The sequence below is a fragment of the Hypomesus nipponensis genome, chromosome 3 (assembly GCF_054491055.1).
Source record: "Hypomesus nipponensis isolate SF chromosome 3, ASM5449105v1, whole genome shotgun sequence".
NCBI lineage: Eukaryota > Metazoa > Chordata > Actinopteri > Osmeriformes > Osmeridae > Hypomesus > Hypomesus nipponensis.
In genome coordinates this window covers 4,781,775-4,807,500 of record NC_140363.1, presented here as the reverse complement: position 1 = coordinate 4,807,500, position 25,726 = coordinate 4,781,775, and the positions used below count along the sequence as shown (strand labels likewise).

The 25,726-nt window shown below is 50.4% G+C and overlaps 1 protein-coding gene across 3 annotated transcripts in view; it reads right to left on the bottom strand.

Annotated features, from left to right (window-relative positions):
* The window catches only part of actn1 (actinin, alpha 1), a 34,236-nt gene extending 9,205 nt beyond the window's left edge, over positions 1–25,031 (bottom strand). For 2 of the 3 annotated variants that reach the window (XM_084684646.1, XM_084684647.1), the window contains exons 1-11: positions 24,658–25,030; positions 10,741–10,855; positions 10,172–10,291; positions 7,372–7,458; positions 7,027–7,114; positions 5,682–5,760; positions 5,325–5,406; positions 4,747–4,832; positions 1,092–1,184; positions 411–641; positions 1–147 (exon numbers count right to left, since the gene is read on the bottom strand). The exon at positions 1–147 is cut by the window's left edge and continues 1 nt beyond it. In XM_084684646.1, coding sequence (XP_084540772.1) covers positions 1–147; positions 411–641; positions 1,092–1,184; positions 4,747–4,832; positions 5,325–5,406; positions 5,682–5,760; positions 7,027–7,114; positions 7,372–7,458; positions 10,172–10,291; positions 10,741–10,855; positions 24,658–24,759 — 1,230 coding nt within the window. In that variant the 5' untranslated portion in view covers positions 24,760–25,030. Of the gene's footprint in view, positions 148–410; positions 642–1,091; positions 1,185–4,746; positions 4,833–5,324; positions 5,407–5,681; positions 5,761–7,026; positions 7,115–7,371; positions 7,459–10,171; positions 10,292–10,740; positions 10,856–24,657 lie in introns of all 3 variants that reach the window. The other variant, XM_084684648.1, reaches the window with a different exon arrangement.
* Between the last annotated feature and the right edge of the window lie 695 nt (positions 25,032–25,726).

The following is a 25,726-nucleotide window of genomic DNA, read 5'->3' as shown; positions in this document are numbered from 1 at the left end:
TGTGGTCCAGGCTTCGTGGATAGCTGCTTTCTGGCGGAACTTCTCGGCCAGGTGGTCCAGTCTCTCCAGCCTGCGGATCTCGTTGAGGAGCCACTCCTCGTAGCCCTTCTCTGCCCCTTCCAGGCCTCCCCAAGCATTGGAGATGTCCTGGAAGCAGAACCACAGGGGCAGTAGAATCAAATCCAAGGACCAAACATAAGTGCCAACCTACCGTACCAAGTGTGTTCTACTGGTACATGAGTTGGCTGTGGTGTGCTATGCTGTGCTGTTTCGCTGGGCTGTCCTGGGTGTGCCACGTTGTGTCGTGCAGTGTGTTTTGTTGTGTTTGGCTGTGCAATTCCACGTTTTGCATGGCTGTGCTCGGCTGTGCTACGTTGTGCTTTGCTGTGCAGTTCTGCAACGGGACCTACCGAGACCATCTTGCCCTCGGAGGGCATGAAGGCGGGCCTGTTGCTCAGCCTCAGCTTGGTCTGCAGGGTGTTGAAGTTGATCTCCAGCTGGCACTTCTCCTGCACCTTGGGGGGCTTGTGGAGGCGGCGGTAGTCCCGGAAGTCCTCCAGCTTCTGCTGCATGGCCTGCATGGTGTTCTCCGGAACACGGTTCTCCAGCCAGGGGATGGTCCTGCGGATCCACTCCAACAGCTGGGGGGGGGGGGGGGCGGGAGGAGGACGGATGAGAAGAGGAAGAGAGGAGGTAGGAAAGAGAAGTAGGACAAGGAAAGGATGGAAGGAAAAACCAGAGAGGGAGGAGGAGGAGAGGGTGGGAGAACACGTGCAGGTATAAAGGGAAATAAGAAGGACAACCAGTACAGAGAAATGAGGTCAACACAAAGAAAATGATTAAATAGTTAGAATATTATCAAGCAAAGTACAACTCTACCTATTCATCAGATTTAGCAACAAATTGATATCCAAAATGTCATTGATCATCTCTATTGATCGCCTGGTTAGTTGAACATCCCTAAACTGCACTGAGCAACCCCCGGGGTGGGATGAGAGGGGAGCAGGGAGGTGAGAGGGAGAGAGAGTGCATGGAGAGAGAGTGCATGGAGAGAGGGGTAGAGAGGAGGGGGAGCAGAGGGGTGCGCTCACATCACTGGCCAGCTTCTCGTAGTCCTCCATCAGCTGCTCATTCTCCTGGTTCACCGCCAGCACCTTGCAGATCCTGTTAGCTGCTGTTTCTGCCTGGTGGGGGAAGAAGCAGCGTTAGCCTAGCATAGTTATCCTAGTATGCTATCGTTATCCTACCAGGGTTGGCCTAGCATAGTTAACCTACCAGGGTTGGCCCAGTAGTTATCCTAGGATATAGTTATCCTACCACAGTTGACCTAGCATAGTTATACTATCAGAGTAGGCCTAGCATAGTTAAGCCCACACAAGCAGCCCACAAGAGTTGGCCAACCAGAATTTGCCTATAAGATTTAGCCTAGCAGAGTTAACCTTCATTGTTAGCCTACTAGTTATCCTATCATAGTTATCCTCTCAGAGCTGGCCAAATAATTTGCCTAGCAGTCTCTTAGGACGGTTTATTGATGGGAGAAGCTTTGGCTGTGGGCTGGAACTCAATCCAGACTGACCTCAGCACAGGACAACTGTCCATCTTAGTGTACTGTCGTGGTGAGTTTGTGTTCAGACAGGTAGAGGACATCTTAAATACACGACTTCCTGTCGTTCTCTATCTGGGATGGCCCAGGAGACCACGGACCCCTGAGGTACTTAACGTGTGTCTGTGTGCGTGTACAGTATGTGTGTGTGTGCACATGTATGTGTGTGTCTGTGTGTCCTGGGGCACCTTCCTCTCTTCACGGTTGTCTTTTTATAGCCCTTGGATGTGTGTGCGTGTGTCCTCCACCTACATTCCCAGTCCTGAGGGAGTGGAGTGTTCAGCCCCCCCTGCCAGAGAGAGAGGCCTGAGAGAGGTCAGAGCCGACCCAGCGCACCTCTGTCGGTCTCCTTTACTGAACTGGCACGGTGTGTCACACAGCATCCTTTCAGTGAGACAGTATTGTCCTCTACACGAGTATGTGTGGGGTGCGAGTGTGTGACGGCGTCTCAGCAGAAATAGAATATGAACAGCGGTAGGTGTTTCTGTGCGAAAGGGAGGTATTTTTAGCCAGAAAGACAAAGCTTGTGGACAGCAGAAGATTTGAGCGTTTGTATGTGTAAGAGAACATGCACTGACAGAAGATTTGAGTGTGTGCTTGTAAGGTGCACACGCACACAGAGAGAAGACATCAGAGATCAGACAGAAATTGACGACCAGTTGAAAGATAGCGAAACCAGGCATGTCATCTCTAAAAGGAGTAAATATTGGATCCACTTAGCAGACGCTTTCATCCAAAGTGACCAACGGGTGGATTTGAACCTGGAACCTCTTGACCTTCCGGCGAGTGTAAAGCGTTATATCCATCTCCAGTCTAACCTCCCCTCATCAAAGGGTATTAGTGGAGTGATGGAATGTTTGTGCTTCACATCCAGGGGGAATCTGTTGTCTGAGGTGATTATATGGTGTCCAGCCATCACTCACAGTGGTGCTGTTCCTCATGCAGACAGGTTTGGCTTCCTTTGTTAGGGACCGGGGAGAGAGGGTGTCAGTGTGTGTGTGTGTGTAAAGGTTACTGGCCGGCCCTGTCAGCCAGGAGCTTCCACAGTCTTTGTACCAGGACTTATCTACGTGATAATGTGGTCATTGAGCAGACGTTCCAAAACCCTACCTTCAAAAAACGACGTACAGAGGAGGATTTCGAACCCTGCGACGTCTGCGGTCAAATGCTCTCGCCACTGAGATATACCTATCCCTTGCTTCCTGTTTGTGCGAGTCTTGCCACCCTCGCCAACCGGGTGGGAGGGCAGTGAGCGGAACCTTGAGCGGCATCTCTCCTCAGGAGGTCCTAACCCCATTATCAGAAGCGGATCCTGATAAGGACTTAGCGCAGGAGACTTAAAGGATGTGTGCTAGAAGATGAGCGCTAGGTAGCCCCCATGATTTGGGATGGCGTCTGTGGAGGCCTAATCTGGCTGTCGAGGTCTGTCTCTTCTTCCGGCTGAACAGACACGGAGGGCCTCGCAGGGCACGGTACACCCAACCCCACGTCCTTAGGCCGTGATCCTTCACAAAGGAAAAGATAAGACCATGCTTGATTTATGACCGTGCGGGCGTGTGTTTGTGTACGTGAGAAGGCGTGCTCGGGAGTCCCAGGTAATGGGATTGAAACGGCTAATCTGGACCGCGCAGTCACGTCATCTGAGGCCGTGCTCTCCTCAACTACTGGAACACCAATGTTAGCCGGAGCCCCGAGGTTACAGGGTCAAACGACTCGCTGTCTGGCGCCACATCACGACCGGTAGACCAGATCTGTGAGCAGACCAGACCAGGTATGGGAGGAGGAGGAGGTTTGGTCAGGATGGCACTATGGGAGGACAGGAGGGTGAGGAAGAGGTTGAGGTTGAGGAGGAGAGGTGGAGGGTTGGTCAGGACTGTGGGAGGGCAGGGGCAGAGCTCACCTTCTGCTTGCCTGAGAATGCGTGGTAGTAACATGACACATAGGTCATGATGGCCTTCTCGTCTGGCCTCAAGGTGCTAATGATATCTGCCCAGGAAACAGAGGGAGGGAGAGGAGGGGGGAAAAAAGGAGGAAAGCCGAGTAAAGGAGTGCAGAGACGAATAAGGACAGTAGAGGGCGCAATCACCAGGGAGGCGACAATGGGCACAAGCCGTCTGCAGTCTGAAGAGGCTGGTCTCACAACACCAACAGTGTCACTACGGTTGGAGAAGCCGGGACAACGTTCATCCAGCTGGTTTAAAGAACAGTGCAAACTGAAATAAGCGTCAAACGCTGTTTGCCAGTCTAAGGAGTTGGGGATGGGGGAGTATCTGTTTCTTGCAGCCTGACTTCAGTTTTTCCGACACATCCTATAAAACAAACGTGTTTCTGCTTCCTCTTCTAAGCTGATAAACAGAGGCATTTTTTCTGCTTAAACACAGCTGCTTGGCATTGCGCTCCTTGATTCTGTTATTGCAATCAGAGGAGACCTTATATAACGGGACTCAGCTGTCAAACAGGAAATGGAGGACTGTCTGGAGCTCCACTTCCTGTTCTGCCCTACACCTCAAACGTGGCTGTCAAGTCAGGAGTCAAACGTCCACCCCGGAAACTCTTGCTGTCACTTTAAAACCTTGCTCGTTAAGCAACAGGAAAACACCACCCACTCCAAACCACTGAATTTCGATGAAAATACGAGTGCAGTGCTTCTGGTCTCTGTAGTTTCTCTCGTGTTTCAGCAGGGGTTGGTGGAGGCTGGGAGGAACACACAGCCCTTAGGGCACTGCTGTCTGCTCGTGTGGAGCTCTGTGGGATGATTGTCTTTCTCCTCAGCCTTCGGCTCTTTCTGCATTGCTCTTTATCCCAGCCCATAATATCGCATTCACGTCTCCCTTAGCAACAAGACTTGCTAAGAGCAGTCTACTGCGCCAGTGGGTACATACAAGGAGTAAATCGTGTTTTGGGATGGGGAGGGGCGGGGCAGGATGGGGCAGGGTCAGACTGGAGACTTTGGCTTGTGCCCATTGTCAAAACCGCAGCGCGTTTTCCCATCATGCAGTTGGTGGTGTGAACCATGCGGGCAGAGTAGGAGAGTGCCCCCTAGGGACAAGACTGGGCACTGCAGAGAGAGAAGAGCGTCGTTAGCAGACAGAGGAAGTGGAGCGAGGGAGGAGTAAGGGGGAGAGCATTGCATCCTGGGATACCTTCTGGGCACCAGAGAAGGCGTGGTAGAAGCTAGAGACGTAGGTCATGATGGCCTTCTCATCCGGGCGGGCCGTGCCCACGATGTCTGGAAGGAGAGGGGGGGTGGTTAAACACATGACAGGAAGGAGGGCCTTAAGGTGACACTCTCCAGGGTGCATTCATTCATAAGGGTTTGTCAGCATTGAAAAGCTAAATGGGGTTGATGCAATAAACACACACACACACACACACACACACAATACAGCCACACATACATACTTCCAAAACTCCATATTTATACACATATAACCAGTTCCAAACGGCTCCTGGAAGGGAGGGATTCTGAAAAAGAGGAGTCTGAATGAGAGAACTGGCGTCCCAGCTCCGCTGGGTCTGTCCAGGGAAGAACAGAGAGCATCTCTCACGCGGAGCCCTCGACAGCCCACAGACGGCACCAGCACCTGAACGTCTGAAATGACTAAATGTAAATGTCAGTCAGATTCAAACACAGACTCCGCCTCCGGAACCCAGACGAAAGGTTGCCCCCCCCTCCGCTGCCCGCCGCCTTTCCCCTCGCCCTCTCCCAACTGGCGCTCACCCTCAGCGTCCAGCATCTTGGGGATGTCCAGGTACTTCTCCGCCACGTCGAACGCCGTGTTCAGGTTGGTCATGGGGTCATCCTGCCAGAGGGAGAGGAGACAGGAAGCGCGTTATTGGATTACGAGGAAGTTCAGCAGTGTTACAGTTCAAGGTCAAGCGTCATTTAAGCAGCCTGTCCTGCTGTGATGAGGCAACATTACTGTAGGCCTGTAATAGTCATTAGGTCTCTTAATAATCTCTCGGTCCGCTCATCAGATCCCCTTATGTCTGTAACAGTTTTGAATAACATGTAACAGTCTAATGGCCAGTAACAACTGGAGGAAGTACAAACTGGCGCAACGCCCTGTCCTCTCACCTTGCGCAGTTTCCCGTAGTCAATGAGCTCTGGACGGTGTCTATGAATAAGAGCACAGAATCCCAGGCCATCTTTCCAGCTGAATAGAGAAGGGGAGGGGGACAGAAGGAGGTAAAGGGAGAGGAAGAAGAGGGTGGTGAAGGCAAAGAGGTAGAGAGGAACGGGAGACAACAAGAAGTAGTGAGGCGCTGTGTAAAGGGAGACAACAGATGAGAGGCCTAGTCCATGAATAAACAATGCCTTGGATGGCACCTCGTTCTCTATCGAGCCTTCCAATCTCTCCTCGTGGGTTCACAGTGTTGCCATGGCAGTCCTCTACACTACCAGGGGTTAACAGAGGTCAGAGGGGATCTCCAGGAGTGTAAACCTACAGGAGGGTACACTAGGTCCTAGTCTTCGTTGAGGGCGGCATCATTTACATTTACATTTAGTCATTTAGCAGAAGTACAGGGACATTCTCCCTGAAGCAAGTAGGGTGAAGTGCCTTGCCCAAGGACACAACGTCATTTTGCACCGCCGGAAATTGAACCGGCAACCTTCTGATGAATAGCCCGATTCCTTAACCGCTCAGCCATCCGAGCCCCCATCATGTTGTTATCGTGAGCACTAACGTACACCCCAGACATGGCCGGTGGATCCCAGTGTCTTGTGAAGAGGAAGCCAGATGGGACAACAATGAAGCCTCCACGGTGTACCTGAGCAGAGTGGTTCGAGTAGCAGAGGGGCTCACAAGGAGGTCATTGTTCTGTCAGCTCTCGATGACCCTTCATCTCCAGGCTGAAATCGATCTCTGTTATCATCTCCCACAAGTCCACAGATCAAAGGAGCTTCCCAGTGCCGGGAGTCCTTTCCCGTGGACAACCACAAGCCCTCTGTTCTTCTGACAGGACGAGAAACCTCCCTCCATCGCGCTTTCTTCCTGCATCGGCTTTCATCTTCACAGGCCTGCTCTTCCCCTTGTTTTTCAATTCAGTTATTCACTGCTGCAGCAATAGGGCCTGCTAGGTGACACACGACCACTGAATTCATGAGGACGAAATGGATGAGTGAGTTCCCCCGGATCGTTCCTGTCTGCTCCCACCTCCTCCTCCTCCTCTCTCACTCCGACAGTCTGGTATGTGTGACTGAGATGAGACTGTGGTTATAATGTCTGCTTTCTATTAACTCTGTCTGTTCCCAGACTGGCTCTGTTTTCTATTAGTGATGTCGTAGCTGGCTGCTCTTATCTGCACTGTGTCAATGCCCAAGCCTCTTTATCTACAGCTACACATTCAAATGCGGTCATTTAGCTCTTTCTATATTCAAATCGTATTCTCCCATAAAATGTCCTGGACTGAAGGCTTACCTGATGTGAAAGTTTTGAATGTTGACGTTCTTGTAGGGTGCAGTCTTTCTCTGGCACCACAACAGAAGGCCTTCTTTGGCAGATGTTTCTGTGGGAGGGGGGAGGTGACCGAGTGAAAATCTCGCCATTTTACCTTGACAAACCAGACCTTCGAAATGAATCATTTCCAGAAATCCTGGAGAGTGACTAAAGCAGCACACAGTATGACATTTTATACTTCGAACACAGCAATGCAAAGAAACCATGATTGTCATGTGTTGCGTTCACATGGAAACAAGAGGAGAAAAACACAAAGCAGGATTGTCTCATCCTGTTTGAGGGTGTAAGAGGGTCACTCGACGCTACCTTCCACGGAGATGTCCTGGATGGCGAAGCGAAGGATTATGGTCCAGATCATCCCCAGCGTCATCTTGGCGTTGCCATCCACAATCTCTGCAGAAGACAGGAAGCCATGTCAGCTCCCTCTAGCTAGCAGGACCAGCTAACATAGGGTGACCAGACGTCCTCTTTTACCCGGACATCTTCATCCTCTTTTCAAGAGCTAAAAAATGCGTCCGGCAGGGATTCCAAAATTGTCCGGGATTTTCCCCCGTCGGATATTTGGGTTTCTCTGGGTCTTTCACAATCTATTACGCCTTTACAAGTTTTGGAAAGGGTATCTCCCTTACGTTCCAACTTCTTGCGCGAGCTCTGACTGTAGAGAGAACTGTCATTTTGATCCGATAGTGCGGCATGCAATACACAACCAGCACACCCCCCCCCCCCTCAGCTAACAGGTTACAGCTATAAACCTAGCCTTAGCTAACAGGCTACTGGTATACACCTAGCCTCAGCTGACAGGCTACTGCTATACACCTAGCCTTAGCTAACAGGCTACAGCTACACACATAGCCTGAGCTAACAGGCTACTGCAATACACCTAGCCTCAGCTAACAGGCTACAGCTACACACCTAGCCTCAGCAAACAGGGTACTTCTATAAACCTAGCCTCATCTTACAGGCTACAGCTACACACCTAGCCTCAGCTAACAGGCTAATGCTATACACCTAGCTTCAGCTAACAGGCTACTGCTATTACACCTAGTCTCAACTAACAGGCTGCAGTAGCTAACAGTCCCAGCTAATAGGCTACAGCTAATACACTGGCCTTAACTAAAGGGATGCAGGTTATTCTCAGCTAATTATGAGGAGTGTGGTTGGGTTGTTTTGTCAATAGGTAGTCATTATTAAGGTGATTAAATAAGATCTGCAAAACAGCAGCTGTGGTGATGGGTGTAGAATCAGCTGGGTTTTAATCACCCCCACCTTGCATACACACACACAAACATACACACACACATGACTGTTGACATAAATATGATTGCCACCCCAGGGTCACTTGTTTCCTTGTTTATCCCTCAAATCCCATAAAACACCAGGCCACACCTTAGCCAATCAGAAGCTCCCTGGAGAGACTAACCAATCAGGCACATCCTGGAGGTCACAGCCAATCAGACATAGCCTGCAGGGACCAGGTCTGAAAATCAACTAATGTCTGCACTGCTAACCAGTCAGCAGAGTCAGCTCTGGGAACCAGCAACTTGAAGGGAATTCCACAGGGAGGATCCTGTTAATCGAACGGACTAATATTTTTGTTCTGGTCAGATTAATCCTGAACATGACAGATCGACCACAGGGAAGAACACAAATCCTGTTAATTAGATTTGTAAAACTATCTTCTTCCCCCACCCTTTGTCATATGGCCCTCTGCCCCCTCCACTTCCAGCCTGGCGGTGTCCGCTGACCCCCCCCCCCCCACACACACACACACCACACACACACACACACAACACACACACACACACACACTCCCAGGGAGCTGGGCAGCAGGGCTGTGCGTCCAAGAGGGGATTCCAATCGGCTAATCTGTCTGGAATGCTGGTCTGGCTTAGGTCCTTTTATACTGGCCTCTGTGTGGATTAACCCCGGGAGGAGGAAAGAGAGAGAGCGCGCGTGAGAGAATAAGACAGATACACAGACGGAGAGACAGAGACATAGGAAGATACAAAAGCGAGAGAAGAAAACTCTTCCTCAAGCTACTTTAGAGAGAAAGAAAAAGAGAGATACAGTGAGGGGAAAACACTGGTACAGATGGAGAGAGAAGGAAAGAGGGAGGCAGAGATCAGAGTCAGTCAGATCCAATGATATCATCGGACTGAGGTGACCCTGGATAGGTTTGTGTTTGTGCATGTGTCTGTTTGTGTCTGTGTGTGTGTACAGGGAGGGGCTCCTTGGTGTGTGTGTGTGTGTGTGTGTGTGCGTGTGTGAGCGCATGTGCAGGAAGGGGAGGGGCTCCTTGGTGTTAAGACCCAGGGCTTTCCGTGTGTTTGTCTTGGTTGCTGCCTAGCTACGACACCACTGAGACAAGAGGGATGAAACAAGTCAGGTGACGCGTGAAGTCAGTCATCGTGAAGTCCTGAAACAAACTGAGGAGGGTATATACACTCATCTACAATCAACACACACACACATACAGTTGACAGTAGACACGTACACACACGGAAGACAGTAGACACGCACACACACAAACACACACACTGAGCCAAAGGGCTAGAGTGTGTGTATGAAGGTGGTATTTACTCTGCTAAAGACGTGTGTACAGAGGGATGAGGCTGCCGGCCACGGACTTCCCCTAGCTGTGCTGAACATCATCCCCGAGTCCCGGAGGAGACGAGGAGAGCGCCGAGCCAGAGACCTCTGCTCAGAATGTGCAATGCAAAACACTACCTAGAGAACACCACCTAGAACCACACACTCCACACCGGTGTGGAGAGGACCACACACTACACTCATCACTACCTACCGGACCACCTAGAACCTAGAGGACCATACACTCTCATCACAACCTACAGAACCACCTAGAACTTAAAGAACCACGCACACTGGAATATGGGCATCATTGAACTGAGCAGCAGCCAGGGCTGCCATGGCAACAAGAGGGAGTACATTATTCAGTATTTACAGTCAAAAGGTTCAATACAATCCTTTTGTATCGAACATGTGACATTGTGTATTGTCTAATTAGAATTGATTAGTCTTATACTGAGACACGCCCCCATAATGACCAACAGATGGGTTGAAAGGTCACAGACGATGCTTCACTTACCCTCTGCTCCAATCGACACCAGCTTCACTCCTTTACCGGTGATGAAGTTCAGAGCTTTGTTGACGTTGGAGATCTTGTGGACTCTCATCTTGCCTCTCTCTGGTTTGGCCAGACGCTCTCCTAGGCACACGTGTGTGAGAGGAGTGTGAGAGGAGGATGTGTGTGTATGGAGTGTGAGAGGAGGGTGTGTGTGTGGAGAGTGAGAGGAGGGTGTGTGTGTGGAGAGTGAGAGGAGGGTGTGTGTGTGGAGAGTGAGAGGAGGGTGTGTGTGTGGAGAGTGAGAGAGGAGGGTGTGTGTGTGGAGAGTGAGAGGAGGGTGTGTGTGTGGAGAGTGAGAGGAGGGTGTGTGTGTGGAGAGTAAGAGAGGAGGGTGTGTGTGTGGAGAGTGAGAGAGGAGGGTGTGTGTGTGTGGAGAGTGAGAGGAGGGTGTGTGTGTGGAGAGTGAGAGAGGAGGGTGTGTGTGTGTGGAGAGTAAGAGAGGAGGGTGTGTGTGTGGAGAGTAAGAGAGGAGGGTGTGTGTGTGGAGAGTGAGAGAGGAGGGTGGGGATGGCGGTTGACAAGCTGCTGACCTGAGATGACCTCCAGCAGCAGCATGAGTTTCAGACCATCTCTGAAGTCCTCCTCGATGTTCTCAATCTGCGTGCCGGCCTTCCTCAGGTGGGAGTTACACCAGGCTGTGAAGGTCTGAAGGAGAGAGAGAGAAAGAGAGGGTAGGTAGACATAGGGTTACCATGACGTAGTGCATGCCACAACTCCCAGGCATGGTTGGCATGCTGGCAACCTGATGGAACACAGCTGTGCCCGCCCGCTCGCCCAACAGGAGCTGGCCGCCTGCTGTGCTCCGCCTTGGGCACAGCTTTACGAGATCCTGGGATGATTACAACCAGGGCCAGGACCAGGGCCAGGGCCATAACCAGGACCAAGATTCGGCCCCACACCTCCAGTGAAGCAGACCTGTCATGGTGCATAGTGACGTACAGACATTGGCCATGGCGACGGAGCAAAGCAGGAACTGGAACTGGGGCTTGTAGTCCACCAGTGGAGGGAGTATGATGACCTACAGTGGACATGGTTCATGTGGCTTACGGCAGGACAGGGTAGAGATGCGTTTGATACGTTATTTGTTCAGCAGCACATCCCCCCACCCCCCTTAAAGTAGTCCTAGTCATCCCCCCAAGGCATGGACCCCCCCCCCCCAACACCACCAAGTCCTGCTCCTGGGCTTCTTTAATTAGCCAATAATCAATAGATGTGTTGGAGGCTAGCCAATAGCTGCTAACGGGGTAATTAGGTTGCTGACCCAGTCACAGAGGCTGACCTGATGAAAGCATTACAGGAAGTGAAAGAGACTACAGAAAATACAGATGTGACAAAGCTCACTGTGAGAACAGTCGAGATGTGAGAATGCTGGAATAGAGTAGCTTGTTAACTCGGAAGGTCAGGACAGCTACGTTGACCCCCTTAGCCAGGCAGGATCTCGTCTCCCAGCACCCAACAAATGACTCCTCTGTCCTAGCGCCGAGTAGCTAGCTCCTACATCCTAGTTCCTAAACATTTCTCCTTTTACATTAGATTCATTTTACAATAATTTCACTGAGCAGACACGTTTATCCAAAGCAACATACAAATGGAGCAAAATCCTAGCCCCTAGCTCCTCGCCCCCAACCAATAACTCCTATAGCCCCTAAATCCTAGCCCCTAACCCCTAGTTCCTAACTCCTAGTTCCTAACTCCTAGATCCTACCCCTATCCCCTACCTCCTGGACCCTAGCTCCTAGAACCTTAACCCTTAGCTCCTAGCCCCTCACTCCTAGTTCTAACCCCTAGCCCCTACCTCCTGGTCCCTTGCTCCTGAGCCCTCCAGCTGTCTGCTGTTCAGTCAGGAGTTTGGCAGGGGGACACTGAACACTTCTGGCAGCCTGCCGCAGCATCACATGACTGGCTGTGTTTGTGGTCGGCAGTGCTCTGAAGGCTGTGGATCCAGGCAAGAGCCTGAGTGACATCACTCCCTCTGTTGTCTGTGGTCTCGACGGACCGTGTGGCTCCAGAACCCATGGCTGGAACGCATTAGGCTCTGTCTGAACTGCAGTTTCTACTACAACATCCAATATGTAACAGAGTACACTGTAAGCATACTTCTGTGGGAGGACCTCAAGGTCATAAATATCCTGTCTCCCTTATTCCCTCCAGTCTGCTGCTTTTCCCCTCAAATCCCCCTCTCTCCCTCCTCCCGGCCTCCAGAGTTGAGCAGAGCTGTAAAAACACCAGGGGTCAGGATCTGGAGGAATCTGGGCCTGCTTCAGATCAGCTCCAGGGAAAGTTGTGTCTCGCTGGAACACGGAGGTTTCTCATGGTGAAACAACTGTGTCGCACGAGGGGAAAAATACATGTGGTCCGTGAGCATCCTCTTACTGTTCTATGTACGTATACTGATGTGTTTTATCTGTATCGAGGGGATATGTTTAGCTTAGTGGTGAGAGCATTTGACTGGACTTCCAGAGTTAAAACCCCTCCTGTAGGTCACGCAATGGAGATGGTCTACGATCATTACATTACAGATCACGGTACTCACAGTCGGTTTTATCTCTCTGACATCAAGACTTCCCAAAACACGCTTTGGTTTCCGCTCTTTGCCCTGTTCCCATATCTCTTCTCTTCCTCCTTTCCTCTGTTCTGTTCCCCCCTCCTCCTCCACACATTGTACACCCCTCGGTTAGGAAAATATTTCCTGCGTCTCTGCCAGCTCCTTATTAGTACTCTTTATGCCTAACCTGGTATGAAGGCAGCTGATCGGGCCTTTTCTCACACAAACACACAGTGACAGACAAATGCGTGGCAGAGGAAACTGGCAGAATGTCTGACTCAGGAAAACCGGCCTTAAACGGTCCTGCCCCTTGCTACCAGCATCATGCCGAGGCCAGGGTCAGTCTCCTCCTGCTACCAGCATCATACTGAGGCCAGGGTCAGTCTCCTCCTGCTACCAGCATCATACTGAGGCCAGGGTCAGTCTCCTCCTGCTACCAGCATCATGCTGAGGCCAGGGTCAGTCTCCTCCTGCTACCAGCATCATACTGAGGCCAGGGTCAGTCTCCTCCTGCTACCAGCATCATGCTGAGGCCAGGGTCAGTCTCCTCCTGCTACCAGCATCATACTGAGGCCAGGGTCAGTCTCCTCCTGCTACCAGCATCATGCTGAGGCCAGGGTCAGTCTCCTCCTGCTACCAGCATCATGCTGAGGCCAGGGTCAGTCTCCTCCTGCTACCAGCATCATGCCGAGGCCAGGGTCAGTTTCCTCCTGCTACCAGCATCATAATGAGGCCAGGGTCAGTCTCCTCCTGCTACCAGCATCATACTGAGGCCAGGGTCAGTATCCTCCTGCTACCAGCATGATACTGAGGCCAGGGTCAGTCTCCTCCTGCTACCAGCATGATACTGAGGCCAGGGTCAGTCTCCTCCTGCTACCAGCATGATACTGAGGCCAGGGTCAGTCTCCTCCTGCTACCAGCATGATACTGAGGCCAGGGTCAGTCTCCTCCTGCTACCAGCATGATACTGAGGCCAGGGTCAGTCTCCTCCTGCTACCAGCATCATGCTGAGACCAGGGTCAGTCTCCTCCTGCTACCAGCATCATACTGAGGCCAGGGTCAGTCTCCTCCTGCTACCAGCATGATACTGAGGCCAGGGTCAGTCTCCTCCTGCTACCAGCATGATACTGAGGCCAGGGTCAGTATCCTCCTGCTACCAGCATGATACTGAGGCCAGGGTCAGTCTCCTCCTGCTACCAGCATCATACTGAGGCCAGGGTCAGTCTCCTCCTGCTACCAGCATCATGCTGAGGCTACCAGGAGGCTGGAGGTGTGGATGAACCTCCACAGGTGGATTAGCAGGATCAGGAGGATCTGTATATACGAGATCTACTGGAACTTTGTCTCTTCTTTACCAATGGGAGGACAGGAAACACCAGGAAGTAGAGACAAGCAAGATTGACAGAAGTACATCTAATCCAGCAGGTAAGATCACGTGAAACTCTTGGATGTCATTTATGAATGACTCCACCACAGTGTATGGCCCCCTACTGGAAAGCTCTCTACCTCACCCAGCACCTCCCTCCCTGACCCAATACCTCCCCACCTCACCCCGCAACTCCCTACCTCACCACACCCAACCCCACCCAGCAAACTCCCTACTTCAGCCAGCACCTCCCACCTTACACACACTGCTATGGTGGAGCACAGCCTGTTGATCTGGCACCCAGAACTACTATCTCCGAGTTGGTGAGTGAGCAGGAGGCAGCCAGGGGGGAGTGGAGAGAGACTCAAAACAAACTCACCCCAAACTGACAGCCCCAAAGCGTCTCTGCTGTCACACAAGACAACACCACATCCATGCACAGCTGGCTGAAAGATGTGTCCGCAAATCAACTCGTGTACCTCCACACCCTAACACACACACTCTCATACAAACACACACTCATTCGTACTGTAAACATACATAGTACCACCACGTCATTCCAACTTCACAACCTCTGGCTGTTAAAAGTGTGTGTGAGAGACAAAGATAGAGATAGATGGGAGAGAGGGGCGAGTCAGCTTGACCACAGCACTGGGCTGGGAGAGAGGAGGAAGGGGCGGGGCATAATTGATCCCCTAGGCCTCCTTCCAGGGCAGATGTGTGCATCTGAAGAATGAAAAGAAAAGATGAGAGAAGAATAGAGGAGATAGAAGGAGAGGGAGGAGAAAGAGAGAAGAAGACCTGAAGAGGAGGAGAGGAGGAGGAGGAGAAGGAGAGAAGAAGACCTCAAGAGGAGGAGAGGAAGAGGAGGAGGAGAGAAGAAGACCTGAAGAGGAGAACAGGAGGAGGAGGAGAAGGAGAGAAGAAGACCTCAAGAGGAGAAGAGGAGGAGGAGGAGAAGGAGAGAAGAAGACCTCAAGAGGAGGAGAGGAAGAGGAGGAGGAGAAGGAGAGAAGAAGACCTGAAGAGGAAGAGAGGAGGAGGAGGAGGAGAAGGAGAGCAAGCTGAAGCTGCAGCTGGGCTGATTCCATGGACCATCTGCCAACAGCTACAATCATTACTCTCCGGCCTGCTCTTTCCTCAAACGGATCATCCTATCTCTTCTCTATCTCTCGCGCCCCCTCTCTCTGTCTTCGTCTCCCGTTCTCCCAGGGAAGCGCACACAGCCTACAGTATTGTGAGGAACAGACCGGAGAGGCTGCGTTGACACAGAGACATGATCTGGAACGGTGTGGGGCTGTAGATGATGTCACAGGCTTTTACCACAGATGGTTGAGTCAGCACAATCATCACACCACACACCACCACCCTGCCGCTGCGGCAACACTTCTTTGTCCACACACACACACACATGTGTACACGCATATCCACACACCCAAATGTCCACACGCACACACACGCACAAGCACGCATAGACACACCCACACAATGGATGTACATGTTGCAATTTCGGCATGTGCAACACTTATTGCGTAACCGCTGGATTCCCTATTAGCAACAAACACACACACACACACTCTCAGATCCACATATCTTATTGTGGCCTGGCTGGTGTAGAACAACATGTTGCAACAGGGTGAGACTGATGGGCAGTCTGTGTATGTAACAGGACCAGGAGGAGAGGAGGGGAGGAAGAACAGGAAAAGAGGAAAAAGAGGAGGAACAGGAGGAGAGGAGGATGAAGAGGAGAGGAGGAACAGGAGGAGAGGAGGAAGAAGAGGAGAGGAGGAACAAGAGGAGAGGAGGAAGAAGAGGAGGAACAGGAGGAGAGGGAGGAGGAGAGAAGGAGGAGAGAGTGCTAGCCTGCAGCTCCGTTCTGGATCCAGTTCATCTAGACACACACAGACACACACACACACAGACACACACAGACACACACACAGACATACACTGGAGCTGCTCCGTGAAAATGCCGCAGAACATCCACCTCGAGGGGGGGGGGGGGAGTTGCTATGACAACCGCGAGGGCCTGGAAACCTGGAAACAAACAGACCGATCGACTATACTGTACAGGAGACAGTCGGGGAGCCACCCTCGACGCCACTGCCCTCCCTTCGCCCTCCCTCTCCCTCCCCCTGCAGTCACAGTTCCGCACGAATCGGTAAACAATCGTACGTCTGCTGTGCAACAGCACACCGAGACAGTTCAAAGACACACACACACACGCACGCCCCCCCTATCATTACAGGGAGTAAAACCAAGCAGCGCTCTCTCGGTCTCCTCTCTCTCACGCGAAAGTAGGCATCCCCTCCCGGGAGCCCCTTTCCTGTTCCCAGAGACACCCAGCTGGACCAGGGCTACCACCCTGTCATGGCAACAGCACAAACGCACGGCACACACATCGATAACGTCCACCTCCAGCACACAAATAGGATGCAAATCCTCGGGCCCGTGTGTCCGCCTCACCCGAGGCCACGCCAGGCAGCCCGGCGTGCAGAGAGAGGACAGCCTGAGGAATGTCTTCACTCCCCAGGCTGGGACACGGAGGGCTTGGAAGGAGGGATTCACCCCTGGACAATGGACACGTTGTGGGGGAACCTTTTCTCTCAGCGAGCTATAACTAAAAGCGGCTTGCCAGAGTTGTAAAAAAAACCCCATCTGGAGCTACCAGACCAGGGGGGCAGGGTGGTGGGGGAGGGGTTGAGCCTGGTGTGGCTGGACTGCGAAAGAAAAAAGGATATTTGTTGAGCCGCCAACATCACACTTGATCACAAACACAGCACAGACACGTTCCACTTTCGGACTCCCAGCCAATCAGAAAGGGGGCGGGGCTGAGGTTAGTCCCTGAGGGTTTTTGTGTGAGAGCAGCATTTCACTGCTGATAGTCACCTGACCAGTCTAGAGGGGGGGGGGGGGAGCTAGGACTGCTGGTCTTTGTCACACAGCACCCAGTTCACACATGGGGTCTCTTGCAAACCCACAGATCCAAAAGTAGGGCAAAACATGAACTTGTTGCGTCCACACACCAGACGGATAAACTTGACAGAACTGAAATTAGACATAGTTTCAGGGGAGAAGAACAGGACTGATACCTCCAACACAAAAGCTACAGTGTTAGAGTATAATAATCCATACATTCTGCTGAACTAGTTACCCGTGCATATTGTTTTATTCAAATAAATGTCATGCAAGTCTAATCAACGGTCTTTTGTACGCTGGTATGATTACAATCTTGTCGATTTTCATGCCAAGCCTTGTCAAACAAAACAATAAAACACAAACTCACATCTTCAACAACACTCCACAGAGTGTTCACTAAATGCCACAGTAAGAAGGTGTGTTGGGAGTACTTCACCTCCTGATCCTGCTTCCTGGAACTCTGACCCCACCTCAAAGACCAGCCGGCTGCTCCTGAGCCGTACCCACACAGCCCTGGAGGAACACAGAGCAGCCTTGTCCTCACACCAGGGCCGGCAGGGCTGTGGAGGAGCAGCGCAGAGCCAGCAGCATCGCAGCCAGGAGGAGTGGAGAGACGGCCGATAGAGGAGAGATGGAGCGATCAACGCCCACTCCAGTCCTGTCATCATGCCGGCCCCGGCCCTGGCCCCGGCCCCGGCCCCGGCCCCAGCTCCAGACCCTCTCCAGCAGCATCAGATAGCCTCCCCTCCACCAGCCGGGCTCTCTGGCACACACAGCACCTGCCAGCTCCTCACTCTGGCTGGCCTCTCTGGGACAGCTCCCCTCTACACAGCTACACTGCTACTGCGTCTAGTATTCACTACACAAGTCTGTCTGGAGGGTAGAGAGTCTAGTATTCACTATCTCTGTCTGTCTGGAGGGGAGAGAGTCTAGTATTCACTATCTCTGTCTGTCTGGAGGGGAGAGAGTCTAGTATTCACTATCTCTGTCTGTCTGGAGGGGAGAGAGTCTAGTATTCACTATCTCTGTCTGTCTGGAGGGTAGAGAGTCTAGTATTCACTATATATGTCTGTCTGGAGGGTAGAGAGACTAGTATTCACTATCTATGTCTGTCTGGAGGGTAGAGAGTCTCGTATTCACTATGTCTGTCTGAGGGTAAAGTCTAGTATTCACTATCTACGTCTGTCTTGAGGGGAGAGCTGTCAGACAATCCTATCTAAGCATCTACAAAGGCTCTTTGTCATGCATAACCATTGGTTTGTAAATATTTACACGATAACCTGGGGAGTTTTGCTCTTTTCTGTGCTCAAAACGTGTGATTGTCAAGCAATGCCCCCCCATCACATGATCCGGCCGCAAGGGTGATTTAGATTCTAAGCGGCTCTGAAGTGTGGACCAGCCGATCGATAGCTCTGACGGACATGCAGAGATGGGGCCATCTGTCCCAGTTAGCTTGCAAAGCAGCTAGCAGGAGAACAGAGGCGGTTTGGGAGGCTGCAGCAGGAGAGATGGTCTCTGGGTGGCGTGAAGGCCTTGATGGGTAGAAACATGGTTTTCACAGCTTACATCACATCCCCATTCTTGTCGCAACAAGAAGAAGTAAAAAACAGAAACAACTTTTTCTTTCATCCATCACCCACTCGCTCGCTCGCTCACTCGCAGGAGGGAGAGGGACATTGGAGTGACAGCAGGGAGAGGAGAGGGCAGGTGAAGATGAGGAGGAGAGGAGTGTAGAGAGCAGTGGGAGTGAGAGAACAGGGTGGTGGTCTGTTTCAGATTCGGACATGCCATAGCTAACCCAAGACCTGTCAGACCTGTTTGTCTGCCTGTCTGTCTGTCTACCTGTCTGACCTCATGGCTGCTTCTCTGCGTATCTATACACCTGTCTGTCTGTCTACCCGTGTCTCTACCTGTCTCTCATCCACCCGTCTCTCAGCGGGGAGAGATGGAGAGATATCATGTTCCTCTTTAGCCCAGGGGTTGATTCCTGAGTGGGCTGGCTGCACCAGACTCTCCCAGGCTGACTTATGTACCTGTGATGATCAACTGCACGGTGGTGAAGAGGGAAAGGCTCTTCACAAAAGGAAAAGATCGGGGTTATTGGCTCTGAGGCGATCAATAATTGACGTCAGGACAGGTTGACACGGCGACAGTGGACAGCCGGTTGAACACACTCTCTTTGTGCACGGCTGAAAGCTGCACTGTCTGAGGTCCTCACCTTTCCCCCCCCTAACTCCCCCCCTCCCCGCTCCTTCCTCCCTAAGCTCCGCCCACAGGGCAACTGAATGGAAAGGTGTGCCTGCCGTGGCCCCGGTATCTGTTTACTCTCCTCTGTTTTCACTTGCATGAGACACATGCCAGCTGTCTCCTGTGCTCGAGTCATGTAGCTGCCTTTCAAACACACACAGACACAATAGCACTCATGCATGAGACGCACACACACACAAAATATACACACATACATAACGCACACAATAACATTCACGCATAATACACCCACAATAACATGCATGCAAAATACACACACACACACACACACCACCACACATGCATGACACACACACAGTAACATACATGCATAACACCTGAGAGCATGAGAGCAAACAAAAGCTTCTGCAGACACACAGGAACATCAAGTGCAGAACAGCACTACAGGCCTACTACACTACAGCAGGAGATGGTCTCAGCTCAGCGCTCTGCATCGTGGGTGCTGCTGGAAGAAGCTGCTGGTGCTCTAGGAGACGTGCAGAGAGATTGCCCATAAAATCTCCTTCTGCCTCGGGGTTATCCTCAGCGGAACATGTGACCACGACTCCTCGGTGGGTTCAGACACATTCTAGAACTACAGCCTCCCTCCGGAACCCTCTCCCCTCGCCCTCTGCTCCACAGGAAGTACCCCCCTGACCTCCAAATCCCACGCTGGAAGTGGAATTCACCCAGCGCAGGCCAGGGCTTCAGTTTATCAGACTCACGACATCGACACAACTACACCAGCGTAGGTGGTGAACACGCACACACACACACCGTAGTGAAGTACACACAGTGAAATCTTAATAGTGTAGTGAAGCGAACACTATACTAATACACGGTGTCGTCGTATCCTCAAATATCAAATCAACAACCCCAACCTTTCAAATTTGGAGCTTGGGCCGAATGAAATAAGCGATTTGCATCTCTGACCTGCCATTTAAAAACCCTTCTGATAAGAGCTGGTTAATTGCACACATTTGACTCCTCAAACAGCCTAGTCTTTACCGGCAGTGGTAAACTTAACGAGCCAGAAGAGGCTTTTTCTTTCCAGACCGCAAACCATTGAACACATGGATGTTTTCTAGTTCCTCTCAAATAACCAGCATTTCCAACACTTTGGGTGAAGCAGGACTTAACTCTTGGTTCTCCAGTCAGTCATGTGCAGTATTATGCAGTGCATGTCAGGGACGGAGGGACGAAAAAGAAAAATGAAGAGAGTGGGAGGGGGGAGAAGACCGGGAAGGGGTGAGAGGCGTGAGGGAAGAGAGATGTATAGGATGGAAGACAGCGGTAGAAGACTGAATCATGCATATGCGTGTATGGTGTGTAAGAGTGTGTGTATGTGTGTGTATGTATATATACACGCGAGCGTATGTGTGTGCGTGGGCATCTGTATGCGTGATTTCCAGAGTGTGTATGACCCCATCGCTCAGAGTTAACGAGGCAGGGGCGAGGGAGCGCGAGCGAGGCGAGGCAGGTCAGCCTGCGGAGAGGCCCCCTGAGCAGACGGAGCAGATAGCTCACGTCTTTATCAGCTAGGACGCGAGCGCTGAGTCGTGATGGACGATTCCTTGTCGAAGCCCAACGTTATTAGCTTTCCATGAAACGTGTCCTGGATGGAACATCCTCAGATGAAAAGCCAGCGTCAAACAGGAAGCTGTCGGCTTATGGGCTGGAAGTCAAGTATCTGGGTCGAGGACAGCATGGATGGCATTGTGTATAAAGTTAAACAGCATATGCTGAAGTATGAGGATAGCAGACATGTTGTGTCCAGATGATGAGGGACTGTATCTGAGGAGACAGACAAGGAGGAGACAAAGACAGACACTGACTCAGAGTAGAGTAGAGTAGAGTGGAATAGAGTCGTTAGAGAGCTGAGTAGAGTAGAAAAGTAACAGAGTAGATTAAAGTAGAGCAGAGTACAGGAGAGTAGAATAAATACAGAATAGGATACAGTAGAGCAGAGTACAGCAGAGTAGCATAGAGACAGAGTAGAATAGAGTAGAGCAGAGCAGAGTAGCATAGAGACAGAGTAGAATAGAGTAGAGCAGAGCAGAGTAGCATAGAGACAGAGTAGAATAGAGTAGAGCAGAGTAGCATAGAGACAGAGTAGAGCAGAGTAGAGCAGAGTAGCATAGAGACAGAGTAGAGCAGAGTAGAGCAGAGTAGCATAGAGACAGAGTAGAGCAGAGTAGAGCAGAGTAGCATAGAGACAGAGTAGAGCAGAGTAGAGCAGAGTAGCATAGAGACAGAGTAGAATGTTGTAGAGCAGAGTAGCCATAGAGACAGAGTAGAGCAGAGTAGAGCAGAGTAGCATAGAGACAGAGTAGAGCAGAGTAGAGCAGAGTAGCATAGAGACAGAGTAGAGCAGAGTAGAGCAGAGTAGCATAGAGACAGAGTAGAGCAGAGTAGAGCAGAGTAAAGCAGAGTAGCCATAGAGCCAACAGAGTGGAGTAAAGCACAGTAAACAGAGCAGAACCAAGCGGAACACAGTAGAAGGTAGCAGAACAGGGAAGAACACAGAAAAGGAATTTGACATTCCAGGCTTTGTCACTGCTGCTAGTCTGTGTCTCTGTTCCTCTTTTGTTGAAAGTGGGTTGCCCATAGATAGAAATGGGGTGCATTATGGGAAAGCAGGGAGGAATCCGATGACAGGAGACATTCTGTGATTCTGACGGGCGTCGACTGGACCTGTCATAAACCCTCGTCCTTACACAACCAGGCAGCAGAGGTGCAAGGCAGGATGCTAGTGTTGGACTGATGCCACAGCTCCACCCCAACCACTCAGCTCCTTAGTCAGCACTGGAGCCATGACAAGTCGGATGACTGATTCACCTACAGTGGCTTTGCTTTCCTGTAACTCAGTCAGACAAAAGGGCAGGTCCATATTTTGTCCATTTGCCTGCAGAGGGTGGACTAATGGACAACTCAGGATCGGAGTTCAGTGGTTAAAGCATTTGACAGCAGATCAAGAGGTTTCAGGTTCAAATCCCCCTTTGCTAAATGAATACATTCCACACACACACACACACACACACACGTGAAATGGAGTAGGGCGCTGTTTTTTTGTGTTCTCAGCCCTTGTCTGCCTTTCTGGGCTCCCCATGCCTGGGGGACGGATGGATGTGATGAACTTTCATCCAGACATTAACTGAATGGATTGTGGATTCAATTAACCTTATCTGCACCTTGGCACAACCCGAGCAGAGGAATGTTGGGGGTGGGTATGTAGGGAGGGAGGGGTGGGTGGGTGGGTGGGTGGGTGGGTGTAGTCTGTGGTATGGAGGTGGGGTTTACCCACAGTAAAAGTGAAGGTACAGCTCCCTTCCTTATAAGGACAAGCCTGGACAAATTAGCCCCAGTGGTAAACACCTGCACTCCACCTCCGGCAACGACAACATTGGAGAATGGAGAACAGAGTGGTGTGAGATGGAAGACAGATATGATGAGAGAGAGGAGAAAAGAGGGACAGAGATAGGGGACGGAGCAAAATGAGGTGCTATCAAAACATCATACTCATCCACAGACAACCTGCCACATTGCTTGGCACTTCACACAAGTCTGCTCATAGGAACAGAATTCATACAAGAAATTAGCCTTGGTTTCAAAATTATGATGATAACTAATTGCTGCAGATGCAAAGAAACACATACCGTGACTTTTTAACAGTCATTCTGCTTTGGAAAGAGTGTAAGATTCCTGAGATAAGAGGCTCTGAGTGCCTCTACACTTCACAGTCACAAGTCAAGTTAAGACTTGAATGAGGCTAGTCAAAAAGTGCATATCTTCCAGCTCTGCCAGTTCACCCAGCGCCTCAAGTTCCTGTCAAGAAACAGGTACAAATACCTCATTAAAAGGTGCTAGTTTCGCATCTAAATGTTAAATGGGTCTTTGTGGATTCGTGTACAGGCTGAGTTCATCTTTCGTAAGGAAGTGGGGGTTTGATGAAGCCTGGAGAAAGCACCGCGGGGTAATGTGTGTGGGCTAGTCAAATATGCTTCCCCCGGGGCCTAGCACATGCCAGCCACGAACAGCCCTCCCTTATTCCCTTCTTCCACCCCATACTTATCTTTGTGTCTAGTCAGAGCTCAACACAACCTACTTATCTATACTTCTTTGCCCAGATACACATGATACAATTCTGGATCTGGTTGAAAACATGTGACCCCCGTCCCCCCCCCCCCCGCCCCGTCCCCCGCCCCTTTCCCCTCCCCATCTCTCTCAAACACACAGTGTGTTTTTCAGGGGAAACAACATGGTATTGTCATTAACAACATCGTTATCAGATAATCCAACAGCGCAAGAACTACACGGTTTCTGAATGATGTGTCTAGGTAAATCAGGGGAGAGGAGTCGATAATTATTCACTCATGATGTAGGACCTGACATGCCTAAACGTTGCATTTTTCGCTTTCACCGGTAGCAGTCTGGCGATGACATAATTCAGGAAACTGGAAGCCGAAGCCTTCAAACTACAGAAAAGAAACTGGGAAAAAGTTTTCCAACTGCAGCGAGAGGGGCCGTTTATGACCATTTTTGGGCACGCTCGCTCCAATGCAAGCCCAACCCAAACCACACTGCTCGCTCAGATTCCCCAGAATGTTCTTCCCCCAGTTCAAACTCCACCGAGTGTGGGAGCGCGAGGGTACACAGATGTGGCACCCGGTCATCAAATCGGACCCAAGTGACACCATTACTGAAGCATTTATTCAAACACATCAAATTACACCAAATCAGTTCACTTACAGTAAGTAAACATACTATGCGTTCTTTAAATCACTAAAATATACATTCAAATATTTTGTAGAGGGAAAACTAGCTGGATTTAACTATTTTAGTGATGGCTGACATCTGTTGCACTGAACGGTGGGCGTACAATATCCAATCTTAATTGTTTTTTCAAGGATGGTGTGTGGGTGGGCCTATATGGTGAGAGGATTTTACAATTTCACATGATCGGTGTTATGATCACAATACATTTTGTAAAGATGTCATTTACGACAAATACATATTCTTTTAAACTTTTGACAATATACAACTGTAGTGGCTACAGCGTCAGCAGTGCACTTGAGTTGTAGCCTCTGTAAACTAAATGACTAAAAGACACGACGAACATCCATCGTTTGACACCGGTAGCCGTACAGTTTAAACGGCATCATGCCCGAAGCATTTTAAAATATGGTTTAATGAAAGCTACGGCAAATTGCTTTAAAGCTTAAAATGACCAGTAATGTATCAAGCTGTATCAATTTCAAATTGGTCATTTTCCCCTCTCGCGCGCCCCACGTCTTTGCTGCAGTTGGCGTTCAACACCTTTACGCACCGGGATGGAAATCACTAACGGCTGCGATCTGTGTTGTCTCTCACCTTTCTTTGCTGCTTTTCCCACGCGGGGTCCAGAAGTAGATCCCGGTCCCAGTCATCTTCTTGGGGCATGTAACAGTTTTCGTCTCCATCATATGAATCCATATCGATGTGGCTGTATTTCACCTCTTTCTAGTATTCCACCTTTTCTCGATGAGGGGATGTTACAGCAATATGTTAGTCTCCCCACGCATTCAAGACGGTGTGGATGAAATTAACGGTCCTCCCCCGGCTTTTCGGTGTCTTCCTGACTCGCTGTCCCTCCCTCTCCGCTAACTCGCACGGGTCTTACTCTCCGTCTTTCTTTTTCTATCTGTGTGGAGTTTTTTTTCCTTTCAAGCGGGCTAGAATGGAAAGCTATAAGTAGGCAGGTCCTGAGCGCCGCCGACAGACGCAAAACTTTGCTTCAAAGAAAAAATGAAACCCATGGTGCAAATACCCATCTGATTGGATACAGGACAATTATAAGACCCGCCTCTTAAGATGTAGTCAAACCCTATTGGCTTTGGGAACTGTCAACTAAAAGGCTTAACGTTGGTGGACTGTTTAGGTATGGTTGACTGCACTAAACATCTAATAGTGTGATTGGATACGTTGTAATCTGTTACAACGTTTTATGTAAAACGGACAAAAAGCAACCCCTTTCATCAGGGTTAGGACTTAAACAAACCCTAGACAAGGCAGGTAGGTAAGGTCATCTTAGGTGTTTTGTTTTGTAGGCGCACAGGCCTAGTCTAAAACATGGGCACTCAGCATTTGGAGCTGCATTTTCAGCATTTTGTCCAGTATGTTGTCCATATGGCTCTGTCGATAATAAGCCCTATGCCTAGTACCATGTTTGTCTTAAATTGAAGTCGATAATTTCTCATACAAGGTAGGCCTATTAATCACATTTAATTCACACTAAATGCAGATCACTTAATTAATACATTAACTGTTTAACAGTTAGATTCTCGAACAAGATGTAGCCTATAGTTAGGCCTACATTGAACTGTATGCAACCAATAAAAAACGTAGACATCGTTCCATATGTCCTCGGTCACCCCTGTTCCGAAGAAGGTTAGGTGAGCGA